This window comes from Heloderma suspectum, chromosome 2 (assembly GCF_057233095.1).
Source record: "Heloderma suspectum isolate Gila_16-S chromosome 2, 16-S_ref, whole genome shotgun sequence".
NCBI lineage: Eukaryota > Metazoa > Chordata > Lepidosauria > Squamata > Helodermatidae > Heloderma > Heloderma suspectum.
In genome coordinates this window covers 340,998,651-341,019,933 of record NC_139459.1, presented here as the reverse complement: position 1 = coordinate 341,019,933, position 21,283 = coordinate 340,998,651, and the positions used below count along the sequence as shown (strand labels likewise).

The 21,283-nt window shown below is 45.9% G+C and overlaps 1 protein-coding gene across 1 annotated transcript; it reads left to right on the top strand.

Moving 5' to 3' along the window:
• The first annotated feature begins 3,061 nt into the window (after nucleotides 1-3,061).
• On the top strand, nucleotides 3,062-8,822 carry LOC146355220 (vespryn-like). The gene is made up of 4 exons (XM_084830378.1): nucleotides 3,062-3,141; nucleotides 5,837-5,933; nucleotides 6,472-6,567; nucleotides 6,734-8,822. Exons 2-4 carry the CDS (start codon nucleotides 5,858-5,860, stop codon nucleotides 7,222-7,224), a joined length of 663 nt encoding a protein of 220 aa, XP_084686504.1. The 5' UTR covers nucleotides 3,062-3,141; nucleotides 5,837-5,857; the 3' UTR covers nucleotides 7,225-8,822.
• Nucleotides 8,823-21,283: the final 12,461 nt, after the last annotated feature.

The following is a 21,283-nucleotide window of genomic DNA, read 5'->3' as shown; positions in this document are numbered from 1 at the left end:
TGTCCTTCCTGAGGCAACGCATGGTATCTTTCTGCTCCACTGCTGCTCCCAGCTGGAGGCAGGGAGTGAAAGTCCCCCACGCCCCGCCCCGAGCAGCAGGTTCCTTTTGGCGGCGCCTTGTTGGCCAGGTCGCCCCCTGGATGCAACTGGGAGGGACCCTCCTCCCAGGGCTGTGGTTGTCTCCTTCTCTAATTTTCTCAGACCCTCTGTGCTGACACAGTGCTTAGTAATAACATAAAAAAACTATTTTGGGGGGGTGTTTTCTTATAAATAATAGCTTTTCTGCTTCCAAAGATGGGGTGTGTGTGTGTTGCCTCTTCATTCACTGGGAAATAGGGGCAAAATATTTCCCAGTTTACCAAAACCCTCAGCTTAGATCTGCCCTTGGAGTTTGTAGGCGGGGTGCCAACCGCATGGTTCTCCTAGGGTGCCGGTGCTCTGCAGCTAGTCTAGGGCCGCCCCTGCAAAGCACGTGCTCTGGCACTGAACTAAGGTCTGTAACACCATGGCAGGGCACATGTTTGGCATACAGAAAGTCTCAGTTCAATTCCTAGTGTTTCCAATTACCTGTTCTCAGGTACTCAGGTAGGGCTGGGAAGGATGCCCTGCCTGAGACGCTTGTAACCAGCCGGAACAGGTAACTCTGAGCTGGACGGATTGGTGGTCTGACTCAGTTCTTCACGTCTCCACCGTCATCAAAGATTCCAGCCAGTTACAACAGGTAACTCTGAGCATTTCTACACCAGCCTTGTTGTTGTTCAGTCATTCAGTCGTGTCCGACTCCTCGTGACCCCACGGACCATAGCACGCCAGGCCCTCCTGTCCTGCGCTCTCTCCCGGAGCGTGCTCAAGTTCATATTCATTGCATCCGTGATGCTATCTAGCCATCTCATCCTCTGCCGTCCCCTTCTTCTTTTGCCCTCAGTCTTTCCCAGCATCAGGTTCTTTTCCAGGGAGTTTTCTCTTCGCATTAGGTGGCCAAAATATTTCAGCTTCAGCTTCAGTATCTGTCCTTCCAATGAGCACTCAGGGTTGATTTCCTTTAGGATGGACTGATTTGACCTCCTTGCAGTCCAGGGCACTCGTAAGAGTCTTCTCCAGCACCACAATTAGAAAGCATCAATTCTTTGGCGCTCAGCCTTCCTTACAGTCCAGCTCTCACAGCCATAGGTTGCTACTGGGAAAACCATAGCTTTGATGATACGGACCTTTGTCGGCAAGGTGATGTCTCTGCTTCTTACTATGCTGTCTAGGTTTGCCATAGCTTTCCTCCCAAGGAGCAAGCGTCTTTTAATTTAATGGCTACAGTCACCGTCTGCGGTGATCTTGGAGCCCAAGAAAGTAAAATCAGACACTGCTTCCATTTCTTCCCCTTCTATATGCCAGGAAGTGATGGGGCCAGATGCCATGATCTTAGTTTTGTTAATGTTGAGTTTCAAACCAGCTTTTGCACTCTCCTCTTTCACCCTCAACAAGAGGCTCTTTAGATCCTCTTCACTTTCTGCCATTAGGGTGGTATCGTCTGCGTATTGGAGGTTGTTGATAATTCTCCCGGCAATCTTAATTCCGACCTGTGATTCATCCAACCCGGCATTTCTCATGATGTACTCTGCATATAAGTTAAATAAGCAGGGTGACAATGTACAGCCTTGTCGTACTCCTTTCCCAATTTTGAACCACTCGGTTGTTCCATGTCTGGTTCTTACTGTTGCTTCTTGACCCTCGTACAGGTTTCTCAGGAGACAGGTAAGGTGGTCTGGTACTCCCATCACTTTAAGAATTTGCCACAGTTTGTTGTGATCCACACAATCAAAGGCTTTAGTGTAGTCAATGAAGCAGAAATAGACGTTTTTCTGGAATTCTCTTGCTTTCTCCATGATCCAGCGAAAGTTGGCGATTTGATCTCTAGTTCCTCTGCCTCTTCGAAACCCAGCTTGTACTTCCAGTAGTTCTCGGTTCGCATACTGCTGAAGCCTAGCTTGTAGGATTTTGAGCATCACCTTGCTGGCATGTGAAATGAGCGCAATTGTGTGCTAGTTTGAACACTCTTTGGCATTGCCCTTCTTTGGAATTGGAATGTAAACTGACCTTTTCCAGTCTTGCGGCCATTGTTGAGTGTTCCAAATTTGTTGGCATATTGAATGCAGCACTTTAACAGCATCATCTTTTAGGATCTTAAATAGCTCAGCTGGAATACTGTCATCTCCACTAGCTTTGTTGTTAGTAATGCTTCCTAAGGCCCACTTGACTTCACTCTCGAGGATGTCCAGCTCAAGTTCAGTGACCGCACTATCATGGCTATCAGGGACATTAAGATCTTTCCTGTATAGTTCTTCTGTGTATTCTTTCCACCTCTTCTTAATCTCATCTGCTTCTGTTAGGTCCCTGCCTTCTTTGTCCTTTATCATGCCCGTCTTTGCACAAAACGTTCCCTTGAGATCTCCAATTTTCTTGAAGAGATCTCTAGTCTTTCCCATTCTGTTGTTTTCCTCGATTTCTTTGCATTGTTCATTTAAGAAGGCCTTCTTGTCTCTCCTTGCTATTCTCTGGAACTCTGCATTCAGTTGGGTATATCTTCCCCTTTCTCCCTTGCTTTTCGCTTCCCTTCTTTCGTCAGCTACTTGTAAAGCCTCCTCAGACAGCCACTTGGCTTTCTTGCTTTTCTTTTTCTTTGGGATGGATTTCGTTGCTGCCTCCTGAACAATGTTACGGACCTCCGTCCCGCATTTAAAACGGGGCTCTCTGCCCCTGGAAATTGGAGAAGCGGAGAACACATGGCACAACCATAACATTGACCAATAACTGGTACACCTGTTGGGGGAAAATAACTTCTCCCATCCCAAGGTAGCATAGCCTGGTTGGAGGAGACCTTCACTCATGACGTAGAGAACGTAAATGAAAGAGCAAACCGCACCCCCCTGTGCCCACGCAGCTCACAAGCCACATGGAGAATGCTGTAGAGCAGGCTGGACAGTTCAGTTTGCAATCTTTCAAAGCAGGGAATATAAATCTACTTCCTTCTCAGGAGTGTATAAGAGCCTTCAGTGAAGTGGGCTGAAGTCATTAGCTACAGAGCGGTTGCAGCATCTTGGAGCTCCCTGGTGCTATCTCTCAATACGGGATACTTTTCTGGAAAACAAGGTAAGATGTTATGCTGAGGTGTGTTTTTAGAAGCCCTGATTACCCAGCAATTGCCTGTGAAACAAAATGCAGCACGTACTGAGCATACTGGGCAGGGTCATACAGTAAAAGGGATCTTTTCTGTGCTTTATTTTTGATGTGGGTGCAATGGCTTAACAGGCTTTAAATTACTGCTGAAATTCAAAGTTCAGCAACAAATCAGAATTCAGCTTTTTGAATGTTGAAAGTTTTTGACATTCACCTTTTTGGAAATGAAGGGATCCCCTTTTAAGAAAAATGTCAGGGCTGCTGGAAAGTCTGGTGTGACTTAAGCAGAGCTGCTCTATATAGAGAAAGTATGGCAGGCTAGAGCCAGTTGAAAAGAGGCTCAAATGAACTTACTTTATTAGTGCATTTATACACATCATCAGAGAAGGTTATCTAACACTACTTAACTACAAGCATCCCCTAAAGCTGGGTGCGTGAGTGTAAGTAAGAGAAGGAATGAGATATGCTTACTTGCTTCCTTATGGGAGAGAACCACATGGTCTTTGTTGCAGAGGCAGAAGGGAGAAGGAAGAAGAGGAAAGGGAAGGACCAGGAAAAAGGAACTGATCAAGCTATAGGACAGGGGTCCCCAACCCCTGGGCTGCGGACCGGTACCAGTCCGTGGCCTGTCAGCAACCGGACCGCAGGGGTGTGCAAAACCCCCTCACCTTGGGTCCGCGGAGGATCTGCAGGGGGGGGCAATCCATCCCCCCCCCCCCAGAATCCTCCCTGGCCAGCTCCATTCCACGGCGAGTCCGTGGAGCTGCCAGCTGGCTTCGGCCGCTGGCAGACTTCCGGCCACCAGGATGCAAATGGCATCCGCTATGCGGACGCCATTTGCTTCCCTGTTCTACAAGTAATAGAGCCTCGTGTGGTGCAGAGTGGTAGGCGGCAGTATTGCAACCGAAACTCTCCCCACGACCTGAGTTCGATCCCAGCGGAAGCCTCGGGTAGCCGGCTCAGGTCGACTCAGCCCTCCATCCTTCCGAGATCAGTAAAATGAGTACCCAGCTTGCTGGGGGAAAGGTAGTCACGACTGGGGAAGGCAATGGCAAACCACCCCACTATAGTCTGCCATGAAAACGCCAGCTCGAGCAGCATCCCTCTAGGGGTCAGTAATGACCCAGTGCTTGCACAGGAGGAACCTTTCCTTTCTACAAGTAATAGGCCACGTAAATCTTTACGTAGCCGATTACTGCAAAGAATAGGGATGCAAATGGTGTCCGAGTAGCGGATGCCATTTGCGTCCCAGTGGCCAGAAGTCCACCAGCAGAAAAAAAAAACAAAAACGGTCCGTGGAAAAATTGGACTGGTCCCTGGCGCCAAAAAGGTTGGGGACCGCTGCTATAGGATATTCTCTGTCGCCCCCTAGTGTTATGACCCAAGAAAAGCACAATCCATTCACACACAGGCACAAGGGCTCAGGGCTCAACAGCACCCTGTTCCTCCTCCATCCCTTGGTGTGTGTGCCAGAGAAACACCATGCACCTGCCCGAGCACAACTCTTGTATTCTCTTGACTAAGAGCAAAGTACTCAAGAGGAAAAGCAGGATGGGGACAGCCCAGGTGAACTTGGAACTCCCCAGCAACAGCCTGGTGTGCAGCAGTACATGCATGACAAAGTGCGGAACTATTGAGAGCTGGCTCCGTTTGCATGTGGGAAGGTGTGTTTGCACCTTAAATCTTGAGCCCTGATGATCAAGGGAACTCATCAAATTAGGTTCCCTTCCTTCCTTCCTTCCTTCCTTCCTTCCTTCCTTCCTTTGATTTACTGTTGCCTCCATGGTTGGAAAAAAGATGTCATGGTGGTAGGGAGTTGACACTGAGGGAACAGAAATTAAAATGGTTGAAAGCAAAACCTTTATATTAGAATAATTTTATGCTGAATCTCCCCTTCCCCCCTCTCTCGCACATACAAACACACACAAACCCACATTTCATCTCTGGCTTTAAGTTCTTTAAAACTGTGGGGTGGATCCAGAGATATGAAATACTGGCAGTGGTGCAGTTCTGTAAACTGTTGTGCAAGGGCTCCTAGTAGACATTGTGCAAAGCCTTGTGCTGGCATGAAACTTGAACCCTTGTGCATGAGAATCTGCAACCAAGTCACTGAGCAAGTGGAAGGACACCTCTGGAATCCTGTACTGAGTCAGGAAAAGCCCTCCTGCATGTGGAAGAGGCTTTTTGCTCTCCGGGAGACACCTCTGGATCCAACCCTGTATCCCAAGGGATGCAAGCCCTCCTCCCAAACATGAAGGAACTGGTGGCAGCAAGATCAAACAGGTACTTGTGGGTTAATGGAATACAGCATAGGGGAAAAGCTTATCCCTCCTCCCCCTGCACTGTAGTCCTGACCCAAATCTCTCCCTGGCAGTTGCTATTCATATCCCCTGCATCACAGTCTAGCATGGTGGAATGCACGTGGTTTGGTCTCCGGGTGAGGGGCTGCAAATGATGGAGAAAACACATTAGAAAACATAGCTCCATTAGAATCCCCGCAGAACGGACCCTGCTGTGCTCAACTGCCTATTGGTCTAAACCTCAGAATAAGAGGGGATCTGTGTGCTTTTCACCCATGAAGCTTGAGTCTGATGTCAAGGGTGGGACGAGCTACTGGACCAAAAATGAGTTCTCTCTCTTTTTTTACTTCTCTGTCACCCTCTCTCAGAAGGAAGATTTTCTGGCTGCCATGCCTCTTGCTCTTGCCTCCCATCTTAGCTTCCCAAATTTCCCGCAGACAAGCAATGTCCTACAGAAGTTCAAAGGTAATGAATGAAAACACTGCTGTTCATTTTCCTCCCAGAAGCTGCTGGACTCGGCTTCATAAGGCATCGTCCACATAGAAACTAGTGAGCTAGATCTTGGTTTGAAGATGTGGGCCGCAATCCAACCCAGAGTCAGGCCTGCTTAAGCCCACTGTGTTCTTGGGTGGGTCCAGTGTCAGATGGCTACAGGGGAGCTCAGACAAAACACCACCAGTTAATTCCTTTAATCTGAAAGAGCTGGGGTGTACAACCTGAGAATTCTCTAGCACATCCTCCGAACATCTTGGGCGATCCATGCAAAACAAGGAGCAAGTACTGTTGGGGGAGTGGTTCCTTTGCTGGTCTTGAGGGCATGGCAAACGTCTGACCTCACTACCATCTGGAGCCAGTGGTGGGTGAGTTGCTGTGCCTCAGTTCACCATCTGTAGTATAGGGAAATATAGAGACCTACCTCACAGAGTTGGTGTGAGGCCAAACACAATAAAGATTATAAAGCACTTGCAGAGCCCGTTACTGACCTCTCTCTATCCCTCTTTAGGTCTCTGCTTCATCCTGTGGCTGTTTTTATGCTTCCTTGCTGAGCAGGACGGTGGTGGAAAGGTCCTGGCTTCATCACCAAAGAAAACTTACACAAGTAAAGGATGGGTTAGATAAGGGTGGGGTGGGGTGTGCCGGACAAGGGGCCTTAATAATGTGCAAGAATGCAATTTTGCACCTCCCTCCATGACATTGTCGCACTCCCCTCCCCAAGTATTGGGCTCTCCCTCTAATGTTCTGCTGTTCTTCTTTCTCCCCTGCAGCTGACGTGAGGTTTGACCCCAAAACAGCACATCCAGATCTTGTTGTGTCTCAAAACGAGAAGAAAGTTGTATCCATACCTACACCCAGACATGTGCCTGACAATCCAGAGAGATTCAACACTACTCCCTGTTTGCTGGGTTCTCCAGGATTCACATCAGGGAAACATTACTGGGAGGTGGTGTATGGAAACCAGCGGGAATGGGCAGTAGGGGTGGCCAGGAAGTCTGTGAGAAGGAAAGGATCTCTCACCCTTGTCCCCGAGGAAGGGATCTGGCAACAGGGTCGCTGGTGGCTTCGGCGGGTGGAAACCGACTCGCACAGGCCTTCCAATTCATCTGGAAAGATTGGGGTCTTCCTGGATTATGACTTGGATAATGTGGTTCTTTACATTGATAACGAAGTCACTGAATTCAAGACCTCTTTCAATGGGGAGGAAGTTTTCCCCTTCTTCTATGTGGGAGCAACTGTTTCACTCAGTTTAGATCCCTGACATGCTAGGAGCTACGTAGGTGGGTGGGTGGGGTGTTTCCTAGAACTCCGCGCAGCTGCGTTGTTAAAGGGTTTAACAGTCTCTTTGACATGTGGAGGACTATAATGTTCCAGAAGTGATTTTCCCCTCTGCCTGCCCCATCACACACCTTTCAAATTATAGGCCTAGAGGTCTCCTTTGCCATCCATTTCACACTTCCTTGCACAAGTTATGCTAAGACTGAAGATAGGTATGTCTTTTTCCAGAGAGTTGATGTTGGCGCAAAACAGGAATCATGGCTTGTTTAACCAATGGGACAAAAAGGATGAGCATGTACATGATAGGCAGCAAAAGTCTCTGTTGTACCACCATCAACTCTTAAAAGTATGGCCTGTTTCCAGCCTGGGATGATCATGCAAAAGGCTGTTCAGTATCTTTAATAATTTTAGAGGCCTTCTGCATCCAAAATGTGTTCTCTACTACAGAGCTATACTCCTTAAGTGATAGAAGCTCAGCCATTCTTTGCATTTTTACTGAAACTCAGACTAAGGGAAAAGGCAGAGGAAAAATTAGGAATGATGAAAATGTGCATAAAATGAAAAACATTAGGCTTCTTGATTAGTTGTTCTTTATATCTCTGTAAAATGCAGCTTTAAAGTCCTTAAAAGTCTCATGTTCGGACTCCTTTATTTCCCAAGCCCTTCAGTTATTTGAAATGTGAATCCTATGGGTACAGCAGGAACAGCCCCACCCCCACCCCCGGTGGGGCATATTTCCTGCCTCAGGAGGTAAAGCGGGAGGAGTGGCAAATTGCACGCTAATTCACCAGGATGCCCCTCCATGGGTGCCACTGTCTAGACAGCTGAGTGGGTGAGTGCCACTGGGTGGGTGCTCCAGAGAGCCCCACCAGCCGCTCTCCTACTGTATTTGCCATAGTGGGAGAGCACAGCTGACAGGGCTCTCTGGAGCTGCCACCCTGTGCCACTACACTGGGTGCTTCAAATGCCACAGGGGGAGCAGCCACCCACCCTCTGACTCTGCCTGAGAGCCTCTCAGGGCATTCCAGAGGGCAGGCGTGCTCTCTGAAGAGAGAGCTTTTTACAGCCAACCCAGCTCTTCAGAGAGCAGCAGTAGTGGCAGTGGCAATGTAGAGGGTAAGTGGATGATAAGGGAGATGCGACAGGGAGCTGGGAGATGCAATGGGGGGGGGGTGGCGGGAGACATGGTAGGAGAGCTTGCACCTGCCCTGGGGGACAGAAATGTGTTCCTGTTGTTAAACCGGTGATACTGGTCCTCAGTCCATAAAGTGGGACAAGCTAAAAATCTTAATAAACAAACAGCTGAAGATACACTTCTTATGAACTAAACTTCCTTTTTTCTATATATTTTTTAATTTTTATTTTCTTACATTTTTATTGCCAACTACAAATCTGTCTGTTGTGTCACATTCCATTCATGGTGCTAGTTAAACGAAGAAAGCACTCCATTTGATGCACAGTTCAAACATCCAGTGCATAGTAACATAAAACCACCTAATTATTTTTTTTATTTACATGATGAGATTTGTCATGTCGAATACATATTGGTGGGAAACATTATTAAAGATAAAATTAACAAGCATGTAGAGAAGGTGGTCTTGCTGAAGAAGGATTAAAAAACATACACACCTTTGACAAGTGACTTTCTGAAGGCTTCTGAGAAAATCTAGCAGCATGGAATAAGAGGAGTCTTCTTATGAAGATCTATATGTGGCTAAAAAACTGGAAGCAGAGAATTGGAATAAACGGACAATAGTCACAATGGAGAGATGTAGGAAAGGTCCCACCACCCAAGCATCTGCACTGGGATAATTGCTTTTTAACTTGTTCATTAATAATTTGTAGTTAGGGGTGAGCAATGAGGTGAACAAGTTTGCTGATGACACCAAATTATCTAGGGTGATAAAAACAAAAGGGGATTGCAACAAGCTCCAAAAGGACCTTGCCAAATTGAGTGAATGGGCAACAAAATGGCAAAAGCAGCTCAACCTAAGTAAATGTACAGTGCTGCACACTGCAGCAAGAAAGAGAGAGAGAGAAAGAAAGAAAGAAAGAAAGAAAGAAAGAAAGATCCAAACGTCTTATACACACTGATGGGGTCTGAGCTGGTAGTGACTTAGCAGAAAAAGGGATTTGGTGGTCATGATGTGGCAGCTGTGAAAAAAAGAGAAAATTCCATGTTAGGGATCCTTAAGAAGGAGATAGAAAATAACATAAATCTATGGTGTGACTGCATTTGAAATACTGTTCAGAGTTCTGGTTACTGTACCTGAAAAAGGATATTGTAGAGCTGAACAAGGTACAGAAAGGGGGAAACGTATGATCAAGGGGTTGGAGCATCTCCCATATAGAATCAGAGAATCATAGAATAGTAGGGTTGGAAGGGGCCTATAGGACCACTATAAGAGTCCAACCCCTTGCTCAATGCAGGAATCCAAGTCAGAGCATCCCTGACAGGTGGCTGTCCAGCCTCATCTTGAATGCCTCACCTCCCTAGGTAATTGGTTCCATTGTCATATTGCTCTAACGGCCAGGAGGTGTTTCCTGATGTTCAGCTGGAATCTGGCTTCCTGTCACTTGAGCCCATTATTCCATGTCCTGCTTTCTGGGATGATTGAGAAGAGATCCTGGCCTTCCTCTCTGTGACAACCTTTCAAGTACTTGAAGGCTGGATCTACACTTACCACCTTTTTTCACTTCCAATGAGGTTTCACCGCCTGCCTTTCACACTACGCAGGACCCGCCTCGAACTGAAACTGGAATTTCCCACTTCCGTGCTCCCGATCTCAATACCCTAATATCCCGTTATTTCCCCTTAATGTGCTCTGATTTTCCGCCTTCGCTACTGTATCCAGTCGTAGTCCCTTCCCCTGCCTGTCCATATATGGCGGTGTTTGTATTTCCCTCCTGTCCAATCACAGCTCTTGATGGCCCCATGTCTTCTTCCAGGTACCAATCGCATAGCTTCCTCAGCAGCCCCTGTTTGCTCAGCAACAAGCAAAGGGCTGGATGTGCGCATGCTCATCTGATCTCAGAAGCTAAGTGGGGTCAGCCCCAATCAGCAGTTGGATGGGTGACCCCCTGGGAATCAGGCTTCCTGCATTGAGCAGGGGGTTATTCTATCCCTTCAAATGAGACTAAGTTTTACAAATGAGACTAAGTTTTACCCCCTCCTATCCCCCCGCTCCTGGTTTGTTTGTTTTTTAAATTAAGGTGTTATCCTCGCAGAATCGGGGCTTCTCCGCGATATTTTTTTTTCTAATTCAGGCATGATCTTCGAAGATTCGAAGTTGTGAATCTTAGCATCCAAATCAGACAAGCGCACGCAGGAAAACAGCACAGCGCTCGAGTGTGAACCGAGCTCGTGCATTCGATGAAGCACTGCAATGGGGGAAATGGGTGAGTGTGAATAATCACATTTTAATGCGAGAGCGTTTAACCTGACAGGACACCGAACTCATTGCGATGGCGGGCGCAATGTAGATCGGCCCGAAGAGCGCTATCATGTCTTCTCTTCTCAAGGCTAAACATGCCCTCAGTCTTCTCTTCTCAAGGCTAAACATGCCCAGTTCTTTCAGTCTCTCTTCACAGGGCTTTGTTTCCAGTCCCCTGATCATCTTTGTTGCCCTCCTTTGAACCCTCTCCAGCTTGTCTTCATTCTTCTTAAAGTGCGGTGCCCAGAACTGGACACAGTACTACAGATGAGGTCTAACCAGTGCTGAGTAGAGGTTCCCCTCTACTCAGTACTTCCCAGGATTTGGAAGCGATGCTTCTATTAATGCAGCCCAAAATAGCATTTGCCTTTTTTGCAGCAACATCACATGGTTGGCTCATATTCAGCTTGTGATCTACAACAATTCCAAGATCCTTCTTGCTTGTAGCGTCATTGAGCCAAGTGTCCCCCATCTTGTAACTGTGCATTTGGTTTCTTTTTCCTAGGTGCAGAACTTGGCATTTATCCCTATTAAATGTCATTCTGTTGTTTTCTGCCCAGAGCTCCAGCCTATCAAGATCACTTTGGATTTTGTTTCTGTCTTCCAAGGTATTAGCTATCCCGCCCAATTTTGTGTCATCTGCAAATCTGATCAGCATTCCCTGCACCTCCTTTTCCAAGTCATTAATACAAATGTTGAAGAGCACTGGGCCCAGGACTGAGCCCTGCGGTACCCCTCTCCCCAGTTTGAGAAGATCCCATTGATAAACACTCTTTGAGTTTGATTCTGCAGCCAACTGCGGATCCACCTGATCATTGTTTCATCTAGCCCACTTTGAGCTCGTTTGCTCATCAGGAGATCATGGGGCACTTTGTTGAAAGCTTTGCTGAAGTCAAAGTATATTATGTCCACAGCATTCCCACAGTCCACAAGGGAGGTGACTTGATCCAAAAATGAGATCAGATGATTCTGGCAGGATTTGTTCTTGACAAATCCATGTTGGCTTCGAGTCATCACTACATTGTTTTCAAGGTGCTTACAGACTGATTCTTTTATAACCTGCTCCAGAATTTTCCCAGGGATCGATTTCAGACTGATTGGTCTGTAGTTCCCAGGTTTCTCCTTTTGGCCCTTTTTGAAGATAGGGACAACATTAGCCCTTCTCCAGTCATCTGGCACTTCCCCCGTCCTCCATGATTTCTCAAAGAGAATAGACAGTGGTTCTGAGAGTTCTTCTGCCAGTTCCTTAATTACTCTAGGATGCAGTTCATCTGGCCCTGGAGACTTGAACTCATTCAAAGTAATTAGGTGTTCCTTGCCCATATGCCTATCAATCTCAAGCTGCAATCCTGCTCCTTCAGCCTGTACTTCACCTTGGCCGGGGTGTGTGTGTGTCATAGACCCTCTTTTGGGAGAAGACTGAACCAAAGTAGGAATTGAGCACTTCTGTCTTTTCATTGTCATCTGTTATCATTTTGCCATCCTTATTTAATAGCTGAACAACCATTTCTTTCCTCTGTCTTTTACTATGCACATACCTGAAGAAAGCCTTTTTGTTGCTTTTAGCATCCCTTGCTAACCTCAGCTCGTTCTTAGCTTTAGCCTTCCTGACACTGTCCCTGCTATTCTGTGCTACCTGCCTGTATTACCTGCCTTTGTTGCTTGTTCTTTCTTCCAGTTCCTATGTGTATGCTTTCTTGTTTTAAGGTCATCTCTAAGCTTTTTGTGAAGCCACATTGGCTTCTTCTGTTGTCTTCCACCTTTTTTCCTTGTTGGAATTGTTTGTAATTGTGCCTTGAGAATTTCCCTTTTTAAAAACTCCCACCCATCTTGGACTCCTTTTCTTATTAGAGTCGCTTGCCATGGGACCTTACTTATCAATGTTCTGAGTTTATTAAAATCAGCTTTCCTAAAATCCAGGGTACATGTTTGGCTACACTCAGCTTTTGCTGCCTTTAGAACCAAGTATAACATGGTTCCCCTTCATGGATCACTGCCTTGTTGTGGCGAAGGGGCTTGCATAACTCAGTGAAGCCATAACCTATGCCGTGCAGGGCCACCCAAGATGGACAGGTCATGGCAGAGAGTTCTGACAAAATGTGGTCCACTGGAGAAGGAAATGGCAACTCACTCCAGTATTCTTGCCAAGAAAACCCCATGGAACGTATCACAAGGCTAAAAGAGATGACATCGGAAGATGAGCCCCTCAGGTCGGAAGGTGTCCAATATACTACAGGGGAAGAGCAGAGGGTATTTCCAAGTAGCACCAGAAAGAGTGAAGCGGCTGGGCCAAAGCCGAAAGGACACTCAGCTGTGGATGTGTCTGGTGGTGAAAAGAAAATCCGATGCTGTAAAGAACAATATTGTTTAGGAACCTGGAATGTCAGATCAATGAATCAAGGTAAGCTGGAGGTGGTCAAACATGAGATGGCAAGATTGAACATTGACATCTTGAGAATCAGCGCACCAAAATGGACAAGCATGGGCGAACTCAATTCAGGTGACCATTATATCTACTACTGTGGGCAAGAATCCCTTAGAAGAAATGGAGTAGCACTCATAGTCAACAAAAGGGTGGGAAAAGCAGTACTGGGGTACAATCTCAAAAACGATAGAATGATCTCAGTACGAATCCAAGGCAAACCATTCAACATAACAGTAATTCAAGTCTATGCCCCAATCACTGAGGCCGAAGAAGCTGAGGTTGATCAGTTCTATGAAGACCTACAACACCTTCTAGAACTAACACCAAAAAAAGATGTCCTCTTCATCATAGGGGATTGGAATGCTGAAGTAGGAAGTCAAGAAATCACCAGGATAACAGGCAAGCATGGCCTTGTTGTACAAAATGAAGCAGGACAAAGGCTAATAGGGTTTTGCCAAGAGAACACGCTGATCATACCAAACATTCTTTTCCAACAGCACAAGAGGCGACTCTACACATGGACATCACCAGATGGTCAATACTGAAATCAGATTGATTATGTACTTTGCAGCCAAAGATGGGGAAGCTCTATACAGTCAGTAAAAACAAGACCTGGAGCTGACTGTAGCTCAGATCATGAGCTGCTTCTTGTAAAATTTCGGCTTAAATTGAAGAACGTAGGGAAAACCACTAAATCATTCAGGTATGACCTAAATCATATCCCCTATGAATATACAATGGAGGTGAGGAATAGATTTCAGGGATTAGACCTGATAGACAGAGTGCCTGAGGAACTATGGATGGAGGTCCGTAACATTGTTCAGGAGGCAGCAACGAAATCCATCCCAAAGAAAAAGAAATGCAAGAAAGCAAAGTGGCTGTCTGATGAGGCTTTACAAGTAGCTGAGGAAAGAAGGGAAGTGAAAAGCAAGGGAGAAAGGGGAAGATATATCCAACTGTATGCAGAGTTCCAGAGAATAGCAAGGAGAGAGAAGGCCTTCTTAAATGAACAATGCAAAGAAATCAAGGAAAACAATAGAATGGGAAAGACTAGAGATCTTTTCAAGAAAATCGGAGCTCTCAAGGGAACATTTTGTGCAAAGACGGGCATGATAAAGGACAAAGAAGGCAGGGACCTAACAGAAGCAGATGAGATTAAGAAGAGGTGGAAAGAACACACAGAAGACAGGAAAGATCTTAATGTCCCTGATAGCCATGATAGTGCGGTCACTGAACTTGAGCCGGACATCCTCGAGAGTGAAGTCAAGTGGGCCTTAGGAAGCATTACTAACAACAAAGCTGGCGGAAATGACAGAATTCCAGCTGAGCTATTTAAAATCCTAAAAGATGATGCTGTTAAAGCGCTGCACTCAATATGCCAACAAATTTGGAACACTCAACAGTGGCAACAAGACTGGAAAAGGTCAGTTTACATTCCAATTGCAAAGAAGGGCAATGCCAAAGAGTGTTCAGACTACCGTACAATTGTGCTCATTTCACATGCCAGCAAGGTGATGCTCAAAATCCTACAAGCTAGGCTTCAGCAGTATGTGAACCAAGAACTACTGGAAGTACAAGCTGGGTTTCAAAGAGGCAGAGGAACTAGAGATCAAATCGCCAACATTTGCTGGATCATGGAGAAAGCAAGAGAATTCCAGAAAAACGTCTATTTCTGCTTCATTGACTACGCTAAAGCCTTTGATTGTGTGGATCACAACAAACTGGCAAGTTCTGAAAGAGATGGGAGTACCAGACCACCTTACCTGTCTCCTGAGAAACCTGTATGAGGGTCAAGAAGCAACAGTAAGAACCAGACATGGAACAACCAATTGGTTCAAAATTGGGAAAGGAGTACAACAAGGCTGCATATTGTTGCCCTACTTATTTAACTTACATGCAGAGTACATCATGAGAAACGCCGGGTTGGATGAATCACAGGTCGCAATTAAGATTGCCGGGAGAATTATCAACAACGTCAGAAACGCAGATGATACCACCCTAATGGCAGAAAGCGAAGAAGATCTAAAGAGCCTCTTGTTGAGGGTGAAAGAGGAGAGTGCGAAAGCTGGTTTGAAACTCAACATTAAATAAACTAAGATAATGGCATCTGGCCCAATCATTTCCTGACATATAGAAGGGGAAGAAATGGAAGCGGTGACGAATTTATTTTCTTGGGCTCCAAGATCACCACAGACGGTGACCGTAGCCATGAAATTAAAAGACACTTGCTCCCTGGGAGGAAAGCTATGGCAAACCTAGACAGCATAGTAAAAAGCAGAGACATCACCTTGCCGACAAAGGTCCGTATCATCAAAGCTATGGTTTTCCCAGTAGTAATGTATGGCTGTGAGAGCTGGACTATAAGGAAGGCTGAGCGCCGAAGAACTGATGCTTTCGAACTGTGGTGCTAGAGAAGACTCTTACAAGTCCCCTGGACTGCAAGGAGGTCAAATCAGTCCATCCTAAAGGAAATCAATCCTGAGTGCCCATTGGAATGACAGATACTGAAGCTGAAGCTCAAATATTTTGGCCACCTAATGCGAAGAGAAAACTGTCTGGAAAAGACCCTGATGCTGGGAAAGACTGAAGGCAAAAGGAGAAGGGGACGGCAGAGGATGAGATGGCTAGATAGCATCTCCGATGCAATGAATATGAACTTGAGCACACTGTGAGAGAGAGCGGAGGACAGGAAGGCCTGGTGTACTATGGTCCATGGGGTCACGAAGAGTAAGACACGACTTAATGACTGAACAACAGCAACATAACATGGTTGTTTTCCCCCAGAGTTCGTGTAACTGCTACTTTATCCACTAAGTCATCTCTGTTGGTTAGGATCAAGTCAAGGATAGCCGATCCTCTAGTTCCTTCCTCTACTTTCTGTAGGAGGAAGCTATCTGCCACACAAGTCAGGAATTTCTTGGAAGGGCCATAGTTTGCAGAATTTGTCTCCCAACAAATATTGGGGTCCCACATTACTACTACATCATGCTTCCTTGAAATATTGGCTATTTGCTTTTCAAAAGTTTCATCCTCGTCTTCTCCTTGATTGGGTGGCCGGTAGTAGACTCCGACCACCAGGTTCCTTTTATTCTTTGCTCCATTTATTTTAACCCAGATGCTCTCGATGGGGCTACCAAGCTCATCCTCCTGTATTTCTGTGCAGAGATATGTATTTTTAACATATAGTGCAACCCCACTTCCCTTTCTGTTGCTCCTGTTCTTTTTGAACAAGTTATATCCTTCAGGTGCTGTATTCCAATCATGAGAGTCATCCCACCAAGTCTCAGTTACACCTATCAAGTCATCATTTCCCTCCTGTATGAACTCCCCCGTGAGTTCAAGTTCATTCTGTTTGTTTCCCATACTCTGGGCATTAGTATATAGACATCGAAGACCATGTGCTTCGTAGTCTGGCTTTCTTCCTACATGTGTCTGAAGACTATTATTGGGCGCTATTAGAGATGTTCTCTCCGTTGCAGTGCATGAGCCTACATCCATTGTTACCCCCAACTTTACATCTCCCTTCCCTGTAGGATTTAGTTTAAAGCCCTCCTGATAAAGTTCTTCATGCAGTGGCCAAACACATTCTTCCCAGCCTTTGTGAGGCACAACCCATCCCTTGCCAACAGTCCATCTTCCAGGAAGTATAGCCCGTGGTCCCAGAATCCAAATCTCTCTCGTTGGCACCACCTTCGTAGCCAGTCATTCACCCGGAGAATTTTTCTTTCCCTTTCTATCCCTCTTCTAACTACTGGAAGGATGGATGAGAAAACTATCTGTGCCCCAAAGTTCTTGAGTTTCCTTCCCAAAGCTTCAAAGTCTGACGTGACTCCTGAATGACTACAGCAGGGGTCCCCAACCGTTTTGGACCCATGGGCACATTTGGGAATTTGAGAAACTGCTGTGGGCTCCACCACAAAATGACTCTCATGTAGGATGTGGCTAGTCACAAAATGGCTGCCATGGGGACCTAGCTAGTCAAAAGGGAGCTAAAGACAGGCAGGGGAAAGAAATAGTGGGGCTAGAGGCTTGGAGGGAAGGGGAAATAAGGCAAAGGGGTAGAGAAAAAGAGAAAAAGCAAATCTATAGGGTAGGAGGGGGAGAAACAGCAAAGTAAAGAGGTGTTGGGAGGAAATAGCAAAGACAGAGGCCGGGAGGGAGGGAGGGGAAAACAGCAAGGCTAAGGGGTAGAGGGGAGAGAAAGAGCAAGGCTAGAGGCAAGAAAGGGAATGAGAGGGAAATGCAAAAAAATACAGACTGATAATTATGTTATATATCATTAACATCTTTGATGCTGGGCATCAAACACCAAGGGACAAAGTTGCTTGTGGACAAATCTGACCACTGTGGGAAGCAGGGTGCTCTGCTAGATGGGCCTTTGGTCTGATTCAGGAGGGTTCTTATGTGAATGGGATGGACACCAGACAAGAAACCACAGCATCATATCTAGTTTGTTATTGTTGTTCAGTCGTTCAGTCATGTCCGACTCTTCGTGACCCCATGGACCATAGCACGCCAGGCCTTCCTGTCCTCTGCTCTCTCCCGGAGTGTGCTCAAGTTCATATTCATTGCATCGGTGATGCTATCTAGCCATCTCATCCTCTGCCGTCCCCTTCTCCTTTTGCCTTCAGTCTTTCCCAGCATCAGGGTCTTTTCCAGTGACTTTTCTCATTAGGTGGCCAAAATACTTGAGCTTCAGTTTCAGTATCTGTCCTTCCAATGAGCAGTCAGGGTTGATTTATGAAGAAACTGTGTTTACCTGGGGTAATAAGTTACATCTGTTCATGGGTTTTGTTTTGGAACAGTGACTGATATGAGAAAGGTTAACTGTAAAGAGAGAAATGATGGTGTCTTTTAGGCCAGAGAAGCAATAGAATGTTATATCAGTCTGCCAACTGATAATCAGCCATTTTGCTGCTTATTGTTACCTAGAAGATGGGTATGTTTTGTGAGATTTCCTTCATGTTATACAGACATGTGGAATCCAAATGTGGACAGATATGATTGGCTAACTTGTGGGCATTCCATTCACCTCTATGGGTACATTGTTAGAATTCCGTGTGTGTGTGTGTGTGTGTGTGTGTGTGGTGGGAATTCTATCCCCAAATCAGCTGATTGACTGCAGGGTGTATAAGGACAGGTTCAGCACAAGCAGAGGGAGGGGGCAGGCAGTCTGAGTCTGGAGAAGCCAAAGCTGGAAGGAGGGCTGAAGGAAAACTGAAGAACATCCTCCAGGCTGAAATCACCTGAGGCAAGAACTAAAGAAGGTCTGCAAATAAGGAGTGAGAGGCTCCTGGGGCAGCCTTCAGGAAAGAGCTGAAACAGAAGTGATAGGGTGCAGTGGGCCTGAGGCAATGGTGATGCTGGACCAAACTGAAGACTGCTGGTAAAGTCTTGAGAAAGCCTTGAAGGTACCAGAGTGAAGGGAACCCTACCAGAGGGAAAACTGCAACATACACCCTCAGTATATCTTGAACTTTGGGGAAATTGGCTTAAGGTTGAACAGAGGGTGGAACATGAGCTAACGCATAGTCAGCTTCTTAAGGCAACAATAACACCTTTCTTCATGAGCGATCCATGAAAATTATCATATTTTAAACAATAAAAGCAATTATGCACTCCTTCACACTGAGCTTTTATCCTGCTATTGTAATGGCTCCTTCACGGAAGTTTGCGGGCTCTTTAATGACGCAGTGATCGTTCAAGGCATCTCCTGCACTAAATGCCCTTTGTTCCATTTTTAAATAGACTGCAGATAATGAGCTATCAAATTATCCTGTTGGGAAAAGAGTAAAAGCGGCAAGAAGAGGAGCGAGATCAATGAAAGATAATGGAACATCGGGCAGAAGGAGGGGGAAGGGGGTGGGGGGAAAGGAAGCGGATGAAAAAGGGAGTGGTTGTGATCCTGCATTTAAAATGGAAGCAGAAAGCCCCGTTTTAAATGTAGGATTTTACGCTGGTGTAGAGATGACCTATATTTGTTTTACTTATATGAATCATTGGACTATTTTGCCCTGTGTCTGTGCCCAGGTACTATAGGGAATAAGGGTAATAGGTAAATAAAAGTGGTTATGTTTGATGGTGGCAGTAAAACGAGGTAAGATTAAAAGATGGAATAGTGAGTCTTATAGCTACTGGTCCTCATCAAGGTGGTATTTGCATGACAATCCAAAGAGGACCAGTCAAAAAGATGGAAGCCACAGTGAAAACTACTGCCCCAGTATTTGGAAATTCATTGTTTTACACTGTTTTTGAGGAAAAACCTATTGTATGGTTTCCCTTCTTCTTCAGCTTACTTAAGTACATAGCTGAAAAGTAGACTGCTTTTCTTCTTCCTTGAGCAGAAATAAAAAATAGCATAAGTCAATCTATTCCTCACAGTTTGCTATATGGTTCTTCCTGTATCATTGGGGCTACTGTTGTCTAGCAGGAAGTCTCTGATCAGATGGTGCCAGGATTTCTGAAGAGAAAGAATCTAATTGCCAGTGTTTCTAAAGCATTCTTCCTCAACCCAATGCCCTCCAGATGTTTTAGACTACAATCCCCATAAGCCCCAGTCAGAATGGACATTTGGCCATACCAGCTAGGAATGATGGGAGTTGTAGTCTGACACATCTGGGGGGTGTTTCCACCAGTGATTTACTCTGAGCTGGCTGCGTGTTGAGGTCGTTAGGGATACATGATGTCGTGGTGGCCGTCCAGCAGCCACCCTGGACCTTATCAGGGAAAAAACAGGTTTCCTGAGACTGCTCAAAGTCTGATTCTTTTCCTTAAGTTGGGTTCTCCCCGGTATAGTTGTTGTATGCCCCAACCCCAGCATTTAGCTTGGGTATGCTAGCCCTGCCCAGGGGTGTGCCTTTCACCATGACCCCAGTCAAGGGGTGTTTCCTCCCATTGTACTGAATGAGGCTTGCCCTCTGAATGCCCATAGAAATAACAGAGAAGCCCCTCAATCACATTTTAAAGCCCAATTCCATAAATGCGATTAAGCTCGATCTCCAGGCTCAGATTCATTGCCTTAAGAAGTAACTACTTCACAGCTTCATTATAGATACCCTGCAGGTTACAATGGGGGCTGGTTTCTGTCTGTCTTTGTGCTTACTGCTCTCTTTCCCACAACAAACCCATTGCTGTCTCCTCAGAAGTAACTCCCATTGTGGTCAATGAGGTCCTGCGGGTTATTATGGGGGCTGGTTTCCATCTTTGTGTTCTCTGCCCCCCTCTTTCCCAGCACAAGCATACGTGTGTCTACTTGGAAGTAACTCCCATTGCGCTCAGTGAAGCTTGCTTCTGAAATGCAGGTGCATCTGGACTTTCAGGGGAAAGGAGAAAAGAGGGGGATTGGGGGAAGCCTCTCTTGTTGGTTGAGCAGCCCCTGCCAGTCCAATGATGTTCACTCTAACTCCCACCCCCACTGGGAAGTATGATCTGTGATGTGATTATTACTGCTGCAGGGAATCTGCTAGTGGAACCCTGCTCACAGCAAAGCTGATTCCTTTTTAAAAATCCAATACTCCACCATTAGCTTCTCCTTCTGTTGTCATGGAAACACGGCCCTGGAGGGCATCAGGTTGTGGAAGGCTACTCAAAAGACACTAAAGACTAATGAATATTGACAGTGGTATTATTCTCTGGAGCCATTCTGAATTTTTTTCTGCGTTGGAGTCACTGGACAACAAATACGAGATTTTTTTAAATAAAAAAAGCAGGGATGGCCCACAACCTTTTGCTGCCTGAGATGGAGCAGCAAATGGCACACTAACCTGCTCCTGTTCAAAGTGCATAGTATCCAAAGCAAGCGAAGTTATTTTGGCATTAGAGGCAGAAAATAATAATCAATTTGTTGCCTTAAGTTTTTATGACACAAGATCAGCTGCCTGGGGTGACCATCAAGCACTGAAAATTACTTTGCTCAACAGAAAGACCACCATAGAATCCACCCTGTTTAAATCTAAGGCAGTTTTGTTTATTTATTAATTTTTTTACAATGCAGCTACATTTCATAGAATAGTAGGGTTGGAAGGGGCCTACAAGGCCATCGAGTCCAACCCCCTGCTCAGTGCAGGAATCCAAGTCAGAGCATCCCTGACAGATGGCTGTCCAGCCTCATCTTGAAGGCCTCCAGTGTGGGAGAGGTAATTACCTAGGTAAACTCCCTAGGTAATTGGTTCCATTGTCATATT

What these genes read in the sequence shown, in the direction of transcription:
- LOC146355220 (XM_084830378.1), top strand. Translation starts at nt 5,858, where the DNA reads ATGCCTCTTGCTCTTGCCTCCCATCTTAGCTTCCCAAATTTCCCGCAG. An exon ending in TGTCCTACAGAAGTTCAAAG is followed by an intron (nt 5,934 to 6,471) that starts GTAATGAATGAA and finishes ATCCCTCTTTAG; the next exon opens with GTCTCTGCTTCATCCTGTGG. An exon ending in ACCAAAGAAAACTTACACAA is followed by an intron (nt 6,568 to 6,733) that starts GTAAAGGATGGG and finishes TCTCCCCTGCAG; the next exon opens with CTGACGTGAGGTTTGACCCC.